Source organism: Macaca thibetana, chromosome 3, assembly GCF_024542745.1.
Source record: "Macaca thibetana thibetana isolate TM-01 chromosome 3, ASM2454274v1, whole genome shotgun sequence".
In the NCBI taxonomy this organism is placed as follows: Eukaryota; Metazoa; Chordata; class Mammalia; order Primates; family Cercopithecidae; genus Macaca; species Macaca thibetana.
Window position 1 is genome coordinate 147,677,096 of NC_065580.1, and position 14,291 is coordinate 147,691,386.

The 14,291-nt window shown below is 54.9% G+C and overlaps 3 protein-coding genes across 7 annotated transcripts in view; 1 reads left to right on the forward strand and 2 right to left on the reverse strand.

The window, feature by feature from the left end:
• Window positions 1-14,291, forward strand: part of CHST12 (carbohydrate sulfotransferase 12) — a 515,718-nt gene that overhangs the window by 285,235 nt on the left and 216,192 nt on the right. The window lies entirely within an intron of this gene.
• SNX8 (sorting nexin 8) overlaps window positions 1-14,291 on the reverse strand; it is a 57,174-nt gene that overhangs the window by 8,349 nt on the left and 34,534 nt on the right. The window contains exons 2-7 of the mRNA XM_050784251.1: window positions 13,862-14,067; window positions 11,893-12,010; window positions 7,683-7,804; window positions 4,380-4,460; window positions 1,455-1,615; window positions 45-177 (exon numbers count right to left, since the gene is read on the reverse strand). Coding sequence (XP_050640208.1) covers window positions 45-177; window positions 1,455-1,615; window positions 4,380-4,460; window positions 7,683-7,804; window positions 11,893-12,010; window positions 13,862-14,067 — 821 coding nt within the window. The remainder of the gene's footprint in view (window positions 1-44; window positions 178-1,454; window positions 1,616-4,379; window positions 4,461-7,682; window positions 7,805-11,892; window positions 12,011-13,861; window positions 14,068-14,291) is intronic.
• Window positions 4,468-5,706, reverse strand: LOC126950577 (uncharacterized). 4 transcript variants are annotated; one of them, XR_007724220.1, is made up of 3 exons: window positions 5,130-5,228; window positions 4,877-4,960; window positions 4,468-4,763 (listed from the first exon to the last, which is right to left on the reverse strand). XR_007724220.1 is itself a non-coding variant. In XM_050784278.1 (3 exons), the coding sequence occupies exons 1-3, from the start codon at window positions 5,663-5,665 to the stop codon at window positions 4,658-4,660; spliced, it is 600 nt and encodes a 199-aa protein (XP_050640235.1). In that variant the 5' UTR covers window positions 5,666-5,706; the 3' UTR covers window positions 4,468-4,657. The 4 variants fall into 4 exon arrangements, 3 of the variants coding, with proteins under 3 accessions (XP_050640235.1, XP_050640234.1, XP_050640236.1); XM_050784278.1 differs by lacking the exon at window positions 5,130-5,228 and adding an exon at window positions 5,242-5,706 and having other exon boundaries at window positions 4,891-4,960; XM_050784277.1 differs by lacking the exon at window positions 5,130-5,228 and adding an exon at window positions 5,242-5,706 and having other exon boundaries at window positions 4,849-4,960.

The window sequence follows — 14,291 nt, forward strand, 5'->3', positions numbered from 1 at the left end:
GTGTGTTCTCTGGAACAGGCGCCTGGGAGAACCAATCCACTCACCTGTTGTGCGGCCTTATCGGCGAGCAGCGCGAATTCCACAGACAGGCCTTTCAGAGCCTGCTTCAGGGACCCCCAGGTGCTGCTGTTCAGAGCGGCCCAGGAGGGCAGCGGGGTTGTGTCGGACCCGATTGCACTGAGGGAGCAAGCACACGAGAGGAGACACTCAAGGCCTGGAGCTCACCCCGCAGTCAAGCCTGGCATCCCCCGCCACAGACGTGCAGCTCTCAACACTGCGTCCTCCACGGCAACCTGCATGCTCCCCCGTCCTGTGCCCCTGCTGCTCAAAGAGTGGCCTGTGGGGACCCTGGAAGCCCAGGAGAAAGAGTGGCCCTGAGGCTGCACCCCAGGCCCTGCTGCATCTGTTCTTCCCTACCAGCCCCCAGGTGACATGTGTGCACAGGTGAGGGGCACTGCTGGGGGGAGCAGAGTCCTGGGTGGGGTCTCCCCTCCCCTCAGGCAAAGGAAGCATTGCTAGCCCATGGTCTGTTCTTCCCCAAGTCAAAGGGATCTTTTTTTCTTTTTTTAAGATGGAGTCTTGCTCTGTCGCCCAGGCTGGAGTGCAGTGGCACAATCTCAGCTCACTGCAACCTCCGCCTCCCAAGTTCAAGCAATTCTCCGCCTCAGCCTCCCAAGTAGCTGGGATTACAGGCGCCCACCACCATGCCCAGCTAATTTTTTTTTTTTTTGTATTTTTAGTAGATAGGGAGTTTCACCATCTTGGTCAGGCTAGTCTTGAACTCCTGACCTCATGATCCACCTGCCTTGGCCTCCCAAAGTGCTGAGATTACAGGCGTGAGCCACCGTGCCCAGCCAGGGCTCTTTTTTTAATTTTTTTATTTTTTGAGATGAAGTTTCGCTCTTGTTGTCCATGCTGGAGTGCAATGGCACAATCTCGGCTCACTGCGATGTCCACCTCCTGGGTTCAAGCAATTCTCCTGCCTCAGCCTCCCGAGTAGCTGGGATTATAGGCATGTGCCACCACGACCAGCTAATTTTGTACTTTTTTAGCAGAGACAAGGTTTCATCATGTTGGTCAGGCTGGTCTCGAACTCCTGACCTCAAGTGATCCACCCACCTTGGCCTCCCAAAGTGCTGGGATCACAGGCATGAGCCACCCAGCCTGGCCTGGGATCTTTTTTTAAAGTCTCATCCTGACAGTGGGAAAACTACCAGACTAGAAACTGGTGAGCATTTACTCGTGCTCAGAAATCTGTGTTTCAGGGCTGAAATTCTCCCGTGTTTCTTCTAAATATGACCCCCCATGTGCCTGACCCACTTTCTGCCCCTTCTGGGGTGAAACAGGTCAGGATGCTGGTTATTACAGTAAATGCACTTTCTGCCCAAGCCCTTCACCAGCGTGGATTTCCATCCCACCGCGCGTGCCCCTGCAGAAGCTGAAAGGTCACCTGCCTTAGCTCCTTCCCGAATATGAGAAGATCTGCCGCATTGTCGATGGCCCGCGACGCGATCCGCTCGGCCCTGTCGCGAAGCTTGTGAAAGCTGTTGTAGATGTTCCGGATTAGCTCCCGGCTGATGGCAAACTGAGCCTGGATGTCAGCTGGGAGGAAGTCCTGACATGATGCGGAGGGGGAGAGAGACTGTGTGTTACTCGCTGGGGAGCACCTGTCAGACGGGAGCAGCCAGTCCCCCAAAAGCTGAGCCACAGGAGACCCAGCAGGTCCATGAGCCACCCCGAGAGCCCAACTCCTCCAGGCCTGCAGGGATCACTCTGTACGTCCAAAAAAGAAACGAAAACCGTCATCACCCGCATGCCACAAACACGAAGACAAATGAGCCCTGGGATGAGGACCACAGAGTCCACTGAAATCCCATCACACCGGAGGACCTATCCAAAAACACTCAAATAAGGCCAGGGGCGGTCACTCACGCCTGTAATCCCAGCACTTTGGGAGGCTGAGGCGGGTGGATCACCTGAGGTCAGGAGTTCGAGACCAGCCTGACCAAAATGGTGAAACCCCGTCTCTACAAAAAATACAAAAATTAGCTGGGCATGGTGGCGGGCGCCTGTGATCCCAGTTACTCTGGAGGCTGAGACAGGAAAATTGCTTGAACCTGGGAGGCAGAGGTTGCAGTGAGCTGAGATCATACCATTGCACTCCAGTCTGGGCGACAGAGCAAGATTCTGTCTCAAAACAAACAAACCAACAAAACCCTCAAATAATCCCAGCACTCTGGGAGGCCGAGGTGGGTGGATCACGAGGTCAGGAGATCAAGACCACAGTGAAACCCCATCTCTACTAAAAATACAAAAAATTAGCCAGGCGTGGTGTTGGGCGCCTGTAGTCCCAGCTACTCGGGAGGCTGAGGCAGGAGAATGGCGTGAACCCGGGAGGCGGAGCTTGCAGTGAGCCTTGATCGTGCCACTGCTCTCCAGCCTGGGCGACAGAGCTAGACTCCATCTCAAAAAATAATAATAATAATAATCTTTAGCTGGATACAGTGACTCACGCCTGTACCCCAGCACTCTGGGAGAGAGGCAAGAGGATCGCCAGAGCCTGGGAGTTTAAGAACAGCCTAGGCAACACAGTGAGACCCCATCTCTCCCAAAAAATCAAAAAATTAGCCAGGCGTGGTGGAGCGCCTGTGGTCCCAGGCGCTTACAGAGGGCTGAGCAGGAGGATCACTTGAGCCCAGGAGTTCCAGGCTGCAAAGAGCCATGATCACAACACTGCAGTCCATCCTGGGGACCCTGTCTCCAGAAAACAACAAAAATAAAAACAAACAATCTTCAAGTGAAACACAATGAACATAAATCCCTGAAAGACTCTCCACATGGGGGGAAGGCCTCTTGTATGCCTCACTTATTCCCAAAGACGTTTTAGAAGCTTTGATACTAGCTACCAGTGTTCAGAAAACAGAAAGCTCAATGAGTAAAATGAAGGTAAAAGATCTGGCCAGGCGTGGTGGCTCATGCCTATAATCTCAGTACTTTGCGGGGGCCATGCCAGGAGGACTGCTTGAGGCCAAGAGTTCAAGGCCAGCCTGGGCAACATAGTGAGACTTCATCTATACCGAAAACAAACAAATCAGCCAAGTGTTGTGGCACACGCCTGTAGTCCCAGCTGTTATGGGAGGCTGAGGTGGAAGAATCGCTGGAACCCGGCAGGTCAAGGCTGCAATGACCTATGATTGTGCCACTGCACTACAGCCTTGGGGACAGAGCAAGACCTTGTCTCAAAAAATAAAATAAAATAAAATTAGATTTTTTTATTTTTGTATGAAGAAGCAGGTTTTTTTCTGGGTTTTTTGTTGTTGCTATTGTTGTTTTTGAGACAAAGTCTGAGTCTGTTCCTCAGGCTGGAGTGCGGTAACATGACCTCGGCTCACTGCAGCCTCCGCCTCCTGGGTTCAAGTAATCCTCCTGCCTCAGTCTCCCAAGTAGCTGGGATTACAGGTGCCTGCCACCAGGCCTAGCTAATTTTTTTTCTTTTTTTTGATGGAGTCTCTGTCACCCAGGCTAGAGTGCAGTGGCACATGATCTCGGCTCACTCCAACCTCTGCCTCCTGGGTTAAAGCAATTCTCCTGCCTCAGCCTCCCGAGTAGCTGGGATCACAGGTGTGCGCCATCGCACCTGGCTAATTTTTGCATTTTTAGTAGAGACGGGGTTTCACCATGTTAGGCTAGTCTTGAACTCCTGACCTCGTGATCCACCCGCCTCGGCCTCCCAAAGTGCTAGGATTACAGGTGTGAGCTACCATGCCTGGCCAGTTTTTTGGGGTTTTTTTGTATTTTTATTAGAGATGGGGTTTTGCTATGTTGGCCAGGCTGGTCTCAGACTCCTGACCTCAAGTGATCCGACAGCCTCAGCCTCCCAAAGTGCTGGGATTACAGGCATGAGCCACCGTGCCGGCCTGAAGAAGAGGTTTAAAAAGAAAAAACAAAAAACAAAAAAACTACCCTAACCTTAGTCCTTTTTGGAAAAAGACCAGATTTCAAACATTCAATCATAAACAGATGCAACAATGAATCCCCAGAAATCTGAAGAGGCGGTGACACAAGCATCCGGCTGTCTGAGTCACAGAAAGGGGCAGAGGGCACGGGGTGCCTGGAGGGCCTGAGGTCAGAGCTCAGCCACATCCCGGCCCTGCTGCTTAGAGGCTCGGGGCCTTGGCTCGCCGAGCCTGTTTCTCCATCCGTAAAACAGGCCTCCCAGCCCTGTGTCAGAGCAGCTGAAACGAGGGTTAAATGAGGAAACCATGCGACAGATGTCAGTATAATCCTTGCCACGCAGACGAGGCAGAATCACTACAAAGGGTTAAAACTGTTGTTTCTCTGGTTAAAAAGGGAAGGACTCTTCAAAGTTAGAAAAATACCTTGGCCCTGGTAGCCAGCTTACAGTTCATGAATTCGTCCCCGACGCACTGTGCTGACTCCTTTAACTTGTTCTGCACATCCTGCAAAAGGAAAAGAGACAGCTTCACCCTCTTCTACAGGCAGCAAGAAAGCGGCTGTGGGGCGTGGGCCACTGTGCAGCGGAATGCCGTCCTTCCTCAGCAGAAACACATTTCCATATGTTGGCTTTGACATTAGGATTCCGCAATCTCTTGACTCTCCCTTAGGTGTTTTTCTCACCAAACAGGATGTCCTGGCTTCACAGCAGAAGCCCCACAAACCTGCAGCCTCTCTCCAGAGGCACAGCCACTCCATCCACAGACGGGGGGCGGCTCTGCAGAGAAACGGCCCCTGCATCCACAGACCTCCATCCACAGCCACTCCATCCACAGACCTCCATCCACAGTCCTCCATCCACAGACCTCCATCCACAGACCTCCATCCACAGACCTCCATCCACAGTCCTCCATCCACAGACCTCCATCCACAGACCTCCATCCACAGACCTCCATCCACAGTCGGGGGGCGGCTCTGCAGAGAAACGGCCCCTGCATCCACAGACCTCCATCCACAGACCTCCATCCACAGACCTCCATCCACAGTTGGGGGGCGGCTCTGCAGAGAAACGGCCCCTGCATTCACAGACCTCCATCCACAGACCTCCATCCACAGACCTCCATCCACAGTCGGGGGGACGGCTCTGCAGAGAAACGGCCCCTGCATCCACAGACCTCCATCCACAGACCTCCATCCACAGACCTCCATCCACAGTCGGGGGGCGGCTCTGCAGAGAAATGGCCCCTGCATTCACAGACCTCCATCCACAGACCTCCATCCACAGACCTCCATCCACAGACCTCCATCCACAGTCGGGGGGCGGCTCTGCAGAGAAACGGCCCCTGCATTCACAGACCTCCATCCACAGACCTCCATCCACAGTCGGGGGGCGGCTCTGCAGAGAGACAGCCCCTCCATCCACAGACCTCCATCCGCAGACGAGGGGCGGCTCCGCAGAGAAACGACCCCTCCGTCCACAGACCTCCATCCGCAGACGGGGGACAGCTCTCCAGAGAGACAGCCCCTCCATCCACAGACCTCCATACAGACGGGGGACAGCTCTGCAGAGAAACGGCCCCTCCATCCACAGACCTCCATCCGCAGACGGGGGGCGGCTCTGCAGAGAAACGACCACTCCATCCACAGACCTCCATCCGCAGATGGGGGGAGGCTCTCCAGAGAGACAGCCACTCCATCCACAGACCTCCATCTGCAGATTGGGGGCGGCTCTGCAGAGAAACGGCCCCTCCGTCCACAGACCTCCATCCGCAGACAGGGGAGGCTGTGCAGAGAAACAGCCACTCCATCCACAGACCAGAGGCGGCTCTGCAGAGAAACAGCCCCTCCATCCGCAGACGGGGGGCATCAGCCCCGGAGACAGACGGCAGATACGTGAGACCCTGGTAGGTTCCAAAAGCGCAATAGAACAGGGCAAAAGCGTCTTCCTTCCTGGGAACGCATGCCTGGCGCCAGGGACACCAGAGCCCAGGGAGCTGCTGGGCAGAGGAAGGACAGGCCCAACCACTAGCACTGGAGCCCTCTCATCTGAACGAGGCTTCCTGGGCAAAGCCATGCCTGAAAATCAGGAGCCACCCAGGAGATACAAGGGGAAACCCTAATAGGCAGCTGTTGACGTGTCCAGGAATTCTCAAATTTCAGAGATGCCTTGAAGATCATCTGACTCAACTCTCATTTTACAAAAAACAAAAACTTGAGGCCCAGCATGATGCATGCCTGTAGTCCCAGCTACTCAGAGCCTGAGGCGGGAGGATCACTTAGAGCCCAGGAGTTCAGGGCCAGCCCGGGTAACATAGTGAGACCCCATCTTTAAAAACAGAAAGCAAGCAAGAAAACTGAGGCCGGGAAGTGACAGAGAATGATACCTGTGGAAAGGCCACAGGGCGCATCCTACCCCCAGAACAGGGGTATCGCCCGCCTGTGACCCACGGCACCCCTCCCCACCGCCCCTCCCAGGTCCTGCCACATTCCTCTTCTGACAATCCAGATCGCCTTCCAAAGGAAGGTTTCCACCCCCAGGGCTCAAAAGGTCCCACTGCGTGCTCCAGACATCCCCAGGCGCATCCCAGAGACACCCCAGGCACAGGGCGAAGGCCCCTCTGCCTCCGAGAGAAGTGAAGACAAAAGGAAGCAAGGCTTGTGTGAAGTCAGCCTGGGAGAGGGGGTGTCTTCCTGCAGCAGGGACACGGGCAGGGGCCCTCAGGTCCCCATTCAAGAAGGGCTTTCCAGAAAACAGAGGAGAGCCTGGAAACCTCTATTCCAGTGGAGCCCCCGCCCCTCCGCTCACAGGGAGAGGGTCCTGCAGGCACAGGCGGAGGAGAAGCACCCGACCCGCCTTCCCTGGAGGGGCTGGCGGCTGCTTCCTCCTGCAGGAAACAGGAGCTGTGCTGCAGGGTTGGTATTTTTGTTTTGTTTTGTTTTTTGTTTTCTTGAGACAGGGTCTCGCTCTGTCGCCCAGGCTGGAGTGCAGTGGCACAATCACAGCTCACTGCAAGCTCCACCTCCCGGGTTCAAGGGATTCTCATGCCTCACCTCCCGAGTGACTGGGATTACAGGTGTGCACCACCATGCCTGGCCTCAGTTTCATTTTGTTTTGGCAGAGACAAAGTCTCGCTATGTTGCCCAGGCTGGTCTCAAACGCCTGGGCTTAAGGGACCATCTGGCCTCGGCCTCTCAAAGCGCTGGGATGAGAGGCGTGGGTCACCGTGCCCACAAGCTATAGCTTCTTGACACACACTAAAGCTGTTCCGCAGCAGCTGGGAGGAAGGAACCCCCGCTCGGACCTGGACGGAGCGCGTGTACAAGAAGTTAATTCCCGGCTGCAGGTCTGTGCTGTGGCTCTGACAAGGAGACTCAGCCTGTGTTCCAGTGGTCCCTAGTCAGACAGGGCCTTGTTTTAAGTAAACACTTCTTCCCATCTGGAGTCTCTGGCACCTCCCTAAACCCTCCAAAACATCCAGCCTAAATCCTCAAAGTGACCACAGAGACCCATGATCTCCACACAGATTTACAAAATCCTGCAAAGTCAACACCAGGGACACCTCTGAAAATCACATTCAGACTGTTATCTGGAGACGAAATAAGTCTTGTCTGTGTCATTCCTGCTGGGCGTCCAACGAGGGACCAGGAGGACAAGAAACCAAACCTGAGAGAGGAAAGGGCAGGTCCGGAGGCTCGGGACCTCCCGGGGCCAGGGCAGACACACTCACCGAGCCACTGAAGGACAGGAAGAGCTTGAGGACCACATCCTCGGAGAACAGGGGGTGCCGTGCCACCAGGTTGACGAAGCGCTTCAGGGCTCTCCTCCTGGCCTCGATGAACTCCCTGTCGGCTGGAGGAGGGCACGGGGTCACTGGACAGAGTCCAGGGTGCCGGCCCCCATCTGCTCTGGGTGAGTTCTCAAAACTCTCCCTACAGGCGGCAGAGCGCCCAGCAGCTAGCGGAGGGCACTGGCCGGGCCCCCAGTGCTGCTCGGACAATGGGTCTGAAAAAGCTGCCCAGAGCTAGAGCCGCACTCCCAGATGCCCCCTCCGGCCACACACACTTGGGTCCAGGAGCTGCCAGGGAAAACCACAGATCTGCTTGTCTCCATCGGGAGTCCTGGGAACCACGAGAGCGGTCGCTTTGATCACCTCCATTAAAGACATCCTCCAGAATCCCCTCCTGGCACTTCTCTCCGCGAACGAATGGGTTTTGCTACGCTCCAACACTAACGCAACCCAGGTTTTTTTTTGTTTTTTTTTTTGACACAGAGTTTCACTCTTGTTGCCCAGGCTGGAGTGCAGTGGCACAATCTTGGCTCACTGCAACCTCCACCTCCCAGGTTCAAGCGATTCTCCTGTCTCAGCCTCTGGAATTAGCTGGGATGACAGGTGCCCGCCACCACACCCGGCTAATTTTTGTATTTTTAGTAGAGATGGGGTTTCACCATGTTGGTCAGGCTGGTCTCCAACTCCCGACCTCAGGTGATGTGCCCACTTCGGCCTCCCAAAGTGCTGAGATTACAGGCGTGAGCCACTGCACCCGGCTGAGTTTTTCTATTCACTGTGCTTATAACTCACTCTGCAAAGGATCCAATTACTCATTGCTTTCATTCAGGTTAAGGCCGGGCGCGGTGGCTCAAGCCTGTAATCCCAGCACTTTGGGAGGCCGAGACGGGCAGATCACTAGGTCAGGAGATCGAGACCATCCTGGCGAACACGGTGAAACCCCGTCTCTACTAAAAAATACAAAAAACTAGCCGGGCGAGGCGGCGGGCGCCTGTAGTCCCAGCTACTCGGGAGGCTGAGGCAGGAGAATGGCGTAAACCCGGGGGGCGGAGCTTGCAGTGAGCTGAGATCCGGCCACTGCACTCCAGCCCTCCAGCCCGGGCGACAGAGCCAGACTCCGTCTCAAAAAAAAAAAAAAAAAAAAAAAAAAAAACAAATCATTCAGGTTAAATATTTTCACTCTAAGGGGAAAAAAAGTAAAAGCATATACTGATGCATTCAAGACATTTCAGTATGAACACAAATAAAAATGGTATTTAAGTACTTTTTTTTTCTTTTTTGAGACGGAGTTTCGCTCTTGTCACCCAGGCTGGAGTGCAGTGGTGTCATCTCGGCTCACTGCAACCACCGCCTCCCAGGTTTAAGGGATTCTCCTGCCTCAGCCTCCCAACTAGCTGGGATTACAGGCGTGTGCCACCGCACCCAGCTAATTTTTGTACTTTTAGTAGAGACAGGGGTTTCACCATGTTGGTCAAGCTGGTCTCGGACTCCTGACCTCAGGTGATCCACCCACTTCAGCCTCCCAAAGTGCTGGGATTACAGGCGTGAGCCACCAGCACCCAGCCTTTAAATACTACTTTAATGTATTAAGAAATACAGTCAGGGCCGGGCGCGGTGGCTCAAGCCTGTAATTCCAGCACTTTGGGAGGCCGAGATGGGCAGATCACGAGGTCAGGAGATCGAGACCATCCTGGCTAACACGGTGAAACCCCGTCTCTACTAAAAAATACAAAAAACTAGCCAGGCGAGGTGGTGGGCGCCTGTGGTCCCAGCTACGCGGGAGGCTGAGGCAGGAGAATGGCGTGAACCCGGGAGGCGGAGCTTGCAGTGAGCTGAGATCCGGCCACTGCACTCCAGCCCGGGTGACAGAGCGAGACTCCGTCTCAAAAAAAAAAAAAAAAAAAAAAAAAAGGCCGGGCGCGGTGGCTCAAGCCTGTAATCCCAGCACTTTGGGAGGCCGAGGCGGGTGGATCATGAGGTCAGGAGATCGAGACCATCCTGGCTAACACAGTGAAACCCCGTCTCTACTAAAAAATACAAAAAAAAAACTAGCCGGGTGAGGTGGCGGGCGCCTGTAGTCCCAGCTACTCGGGAGGCTGAGGCAGGAGAATGGCGTGGACCCGGGAGGCGGAGCTTGCAGTGAGCTGAGATCCGGCCACTGCACTCCAGCCTGGGAGACAGAGCCAGACTCCGCATCAAAAAAAAAAAAAAAAAAAAAAAAGAAATACAGTCAGGTTCGATGGCCCACGCCTGTAATCCCAGCATCTTGGGAGGCTGAGGAGGGCAGATCACATGAGGCCAAGGAGTTCTACATCAGCCTGGCCAGCGTAGCGAAACCCTGTCTCTAAAAAAAGACATAAAAGAGGCCGGGCACTGTGGCTCACGCCTGTAATCCCAGCACTTTGGGAGGCCGAGGGAGGCGGATCACGAGGTCAGGAGATTGAGACCATCCTGGCTAACACGGTGAAACCCCCGCCTCTGCTAAAAGTACAAAAAAATAGCCGGGCGCAGTGGCGGGCGCCTGTAGTCCCAGCTACTTGGGAGGCTGAGGCAGGAGAATGGCGTGAACCCAGGAGGTAGAGCTTGCAGCGAGCCGAGATTGCACCACTGCACTCCAGCCTGGGCGACAGAGCAAGACTCTGTCTCAAAAAAAAAAAAAAGAAAAGAAAGAAAACAAATACAGGCCAGGCGTAGTGGCTCACGCCTGTAATCCTAGCACTTTGGGAGGCCGAGGCAGGTGAATTACCTGAGATCAGGAGTTCAAGACCAGCCTAGGCCACGTGGTGAAACCTGTCACTACAAAAATACAAATATGAGCTGGGCACAGCGGCACGCGTCTATAATCCCAGCTACTTGGGAGGCTGAGGCACGAGAATCACTTGAACCCAGGAGACAGAGGCTGCAGTGAGCCGAGATTGCACCACTGCACTCCAACCTGGGCAACAGAGTGAGACTCTATCTCAAAAAAAAAAAAAAAAGAAAAGAAAATAAATACAGTTGGCTGGGGCTTCCCTCCTGGCTCACGACTGGCAGGCCTCTTCCGATGAGGCTGCGCTTCCGTAACGCGCAAGTGGTGCAGCACGTGTGTGCGGTTTCCAGGTGCTGAACACCAGCCAGCGCTTAGCAACTCGGATGCCCAGGTCTGAGCCAGCGTCCCACATCCCTGTTGTGTCCTCTGCTCTCTGCTGCCCTGAGCGCCCACGTGCCCTTCAGCGTGATCAGAATGATCTGCTCTGTGGCGTTCACACGGGACGGGGAGAAAATCACACCATCAGACCCCGAGCTGCTCAGCGACCGGCGAGAGGCAGAAGCACTTATGCACCATTGTACGATTTCAGATGCAGGGAACCGGCCACTGTGTTAGCTCTGATGCTGCGCCCCTGTCCAGGACAGGGTGACTGTGGAAGGGCTGGGAACGGCGGAAAGCCAGGATCAAGCTCTAAGCACTTGCCTTCCCAGCATGTTTTATTCACAATTGGAGGAACGGGCTGAGGGAGAGACCCCCAGTGAGATCAGAGCTGGCAGCCGCGGTCCACGTGCTCTGCAGCCCGGGGGGACACAGGCCTGGGGAGGGGCTCCCAGGTCATCTGTGATCTCCCACCTGGCCCAAGGCCATCTTCAGGCAGAGGTGAAGGTGAGGCAGCCGCATGCTGTCTTTTCTCTCCTGCAAGACGCAGCTTACATTTCCTACTTGCACAACTTCTGTTCTCTTCCATGAGGTCAACGAGTGCTCCCATGGTACCCATGGCTCAGGCTCCCATGGCTTTGCAGATGCCGGCAGGGCAATGCCAGCCAGGTGAGTACACAGTGCTCCTGGCAGTCCTCCTGGGAGCTCTCGGGGGCCCTGGCCACTGCACTCTGGAGAGGGGAAGTGGGGTTCTCTTTCACACCTGCACAGCAAGGGCTTCCCCACCTGTCAGTCATCCAGGTCATCCAGTTGAAGGCTCCAGTGGGCTAAGGATGCCGGGTGCCAGTCTCCCTGCCTGCACCAAGGCTGCACTCAAGCCATAGCTCTGCCCCAGATGCCAAAAGGCTGGAGTTTCCCTGCAGCCCTGCACCTGCCTAGTCTACAGTGGGCTCCATCCCTGAGCTGGGACCACAGGGTGGGCTCGCCCCCTCCACCCCCAGTGGGCAGCACGCCCAGCTTTACCTCCCAGCATTCTCTTGGGTGGCAGGGCAGGCACCATACGGTAGGGAAACTTGTGCAGGAGCATCTCCTGGAAGACCACGAAGTCATTGTACCGTCTGTACACGGAGGACTTGAAGCGCTGCAAGAGAAGGTTCGGTGCTTAGATCTGACATTGGAAACCACGCCACCTCATCACTTCCCCTCAACAGAGCCCAGGAAAACAGCAGCACCACATGCATCTCCTCTCACCAGGCCTTTACTAAACGGAGAAATCCTGTAATGCCTTCATGTATGGCAATGCAACTTTTAAACTCTTAGGCCGGGCGCGGTGGCTCCTGCCTGTATTCCCAGCGCTCTGGGAAGTCGAGGCAGGTGGATCACCTGAGGTCAGGAGTTCGAGACCAGCCTGGCCAACATGGCAAAATCCCATCTCTACTAAAAATACAAAAATTAGCTGGGTGTGGTGGTGGGCAGCTGTAGTCCCAGCTACTTTGGAGGCTGAGGCAGGAGAATCCCTTGAACCCCAGAGACGCAGGTTGCAGTGAACCGAGATCGCGCCACTGCACTCTAGCCTGGGTGACAAAGCAAGACTTTGTGTCAAAAAAATTAAAAAAAAAAAAAATTAAGCAAACGATATGAGGCACAGCAGCTTCCCACCTGGTCAGTGGCTGGCCCATTACACACATATCGGGGGTGACCAAACTGCCTCCTTGACAAATGCTACCTGCGTGGCAATGAATTTACTTAAGGGACGGGCAGCTTAGTAAGACTGGAAGAAAGGCCAGCTGCTGGCTCCTGGCAGGGAACAGCACGTCCCACACCCTCACAGCTGCCTCGCCCCCAGGCTGCCGGGCCCCAGAAGGAAGGGTTGGCTCGCTCCGCTCCCCCGCAGCATCCCACCAGCTGGTCCACATCTCCGACTGTGGCCCAGAGGGCCAGGAACCACGGCAATGCCAGACAGCAAGGCGGCTTTGACACGGTCTTCGAAGGGAATCCTCCCCTCTCTGACCCCCTTCATCCTTTACTGACAACCATTTGAACTGTGTGGCCACAGGCTCTGGAACACAATGAAGCAGAGCAGAGCAGACGGCAGGGTAGGGAGACCTGCTCGCTCGTCCTTAAGGCCAGGTGCAGCGGCTCATGCCTGTGAGCCAAGCACTTTGGCAGGCCAATGTGAGAGGAATGCTTGGGCCCAGGAGTTTGAGACCAGCTGAGACAACATAGCAAGTCTCCGTTTGTAATTTAAAGAAAAAAAAACAACACAAGACTGGGCATGGTGGCTCATGCCTGTAATCCCAGCACTTTGGGAGGCTGAGGCGGGCGGATCACAAGGTCAGGAGATCAAGACCGTCCTGGCTAACATGGTGAAACCCTGTCGCTACTAAAAATGCAAAAAATTAGCCAGGTATGATGGCGGGTGCCTGTGGTCCCAGCTACTCGGGAGGCTGAGGCAGGAGAATGGTGTGAACCCGGGAGGCGGAGCTTGCAGTGAGCTGAGATCCGGCCACTGCACTCCAGCCTGGGTGACAGAGCGAGACTCAGTCTCAAAAAAAAAAAAAAAAGGAAAGGAAAGGGGAAAGGGGAAAGGAAACGGGAAAGGGAAGGGAAGGGAAAGGGAAGGGAAGGGAAGTGGGGAAGGGAGGAAGGAAGGAAGGAAAAAGGAGAAGAGAAGAGAAAAGAAAAAGAAAAGAAAAAAGAAAAGAAAGGAAAAGAAAAGAAAAGACAAGACAAGACTGCAGAGCACAGTGGTGGGGAGGACGAACTGGACCAGGTGGGGACATGGCTGGGCCAGAGCGAGGTGCAAGGAAAAAAGGTGTGGAAAAGTCGGCTCCACAGTCTGACCCTGCTGCGAGTTCTGGATCTTGCCTATAGCCAGCCACACAGACTCACCCTTCAGCCTTCTCCTGTCACACCACTCCTGCCCTGAGATGCTGAGATGCGACCCTTTCTTCCCCATCCTGCCCCGACATACACACAATTTGCCGGTTACCTGGCTGGAAACCTCATACTCCACGTGCTTCAGGAAGAGGCCCTTCTTCTCCGGAATGAGCTCCACCTGCACAGTGTCCCTGGCCAGCAGCTCCTGCAGGGTGTGGGACAGCAGCAGTGGGTTCCCCTGCGGCATCTGCATTAGACTGGGGGCTGCGGCCTGCTGCACGATGGCCTGGGGCTCGATGGCCTGGGGTGTCGGCTGATCTGCAGGGGAGAGGGCGAATGACCAGTGAGAACAGCTGCTCAAAAAATGGAGCCTTGGCCAGGCACGGTGGTGCACCCCTGTAATCCCAGCACTTTGGGATGCCGAGGAGGGAGGATCACTTGACCAGCCTGGGCAATATGGTGAGACCGTGTCTGTACAAAAAATAAAATAAATTGAAAAGCACAGCCTCCCTCTGCTCTGTGCTAGCTCAGCACGTGGACTC

Excerpts from the sequence above, each read along its gene's own strand:
- LOC126950577 (XM_050784277.1), bottom strand. The coding sequence starts at position 5,665 with ATGGAGGTCTGTGGATGGAGTGGCTGTCTCTCTGGAGAGCCTCCCCCC. Across the intron at positions 4,961-5,241 it reads ATGGAGGTCTGTGGATGGAG|GTCTGTGGATGCAGGGGCCG; the intron begins GTCTGTGGATGG and ends CTGTGGATGGAG. Across the intron at positions 4,764-4,848 it reads ATGGAGGACTGTGGATGGAG|GTCTGTGGATGCAGGGGCCG; the intron begins GTCTGTGGATGG and ends CTGTGGATGGAG.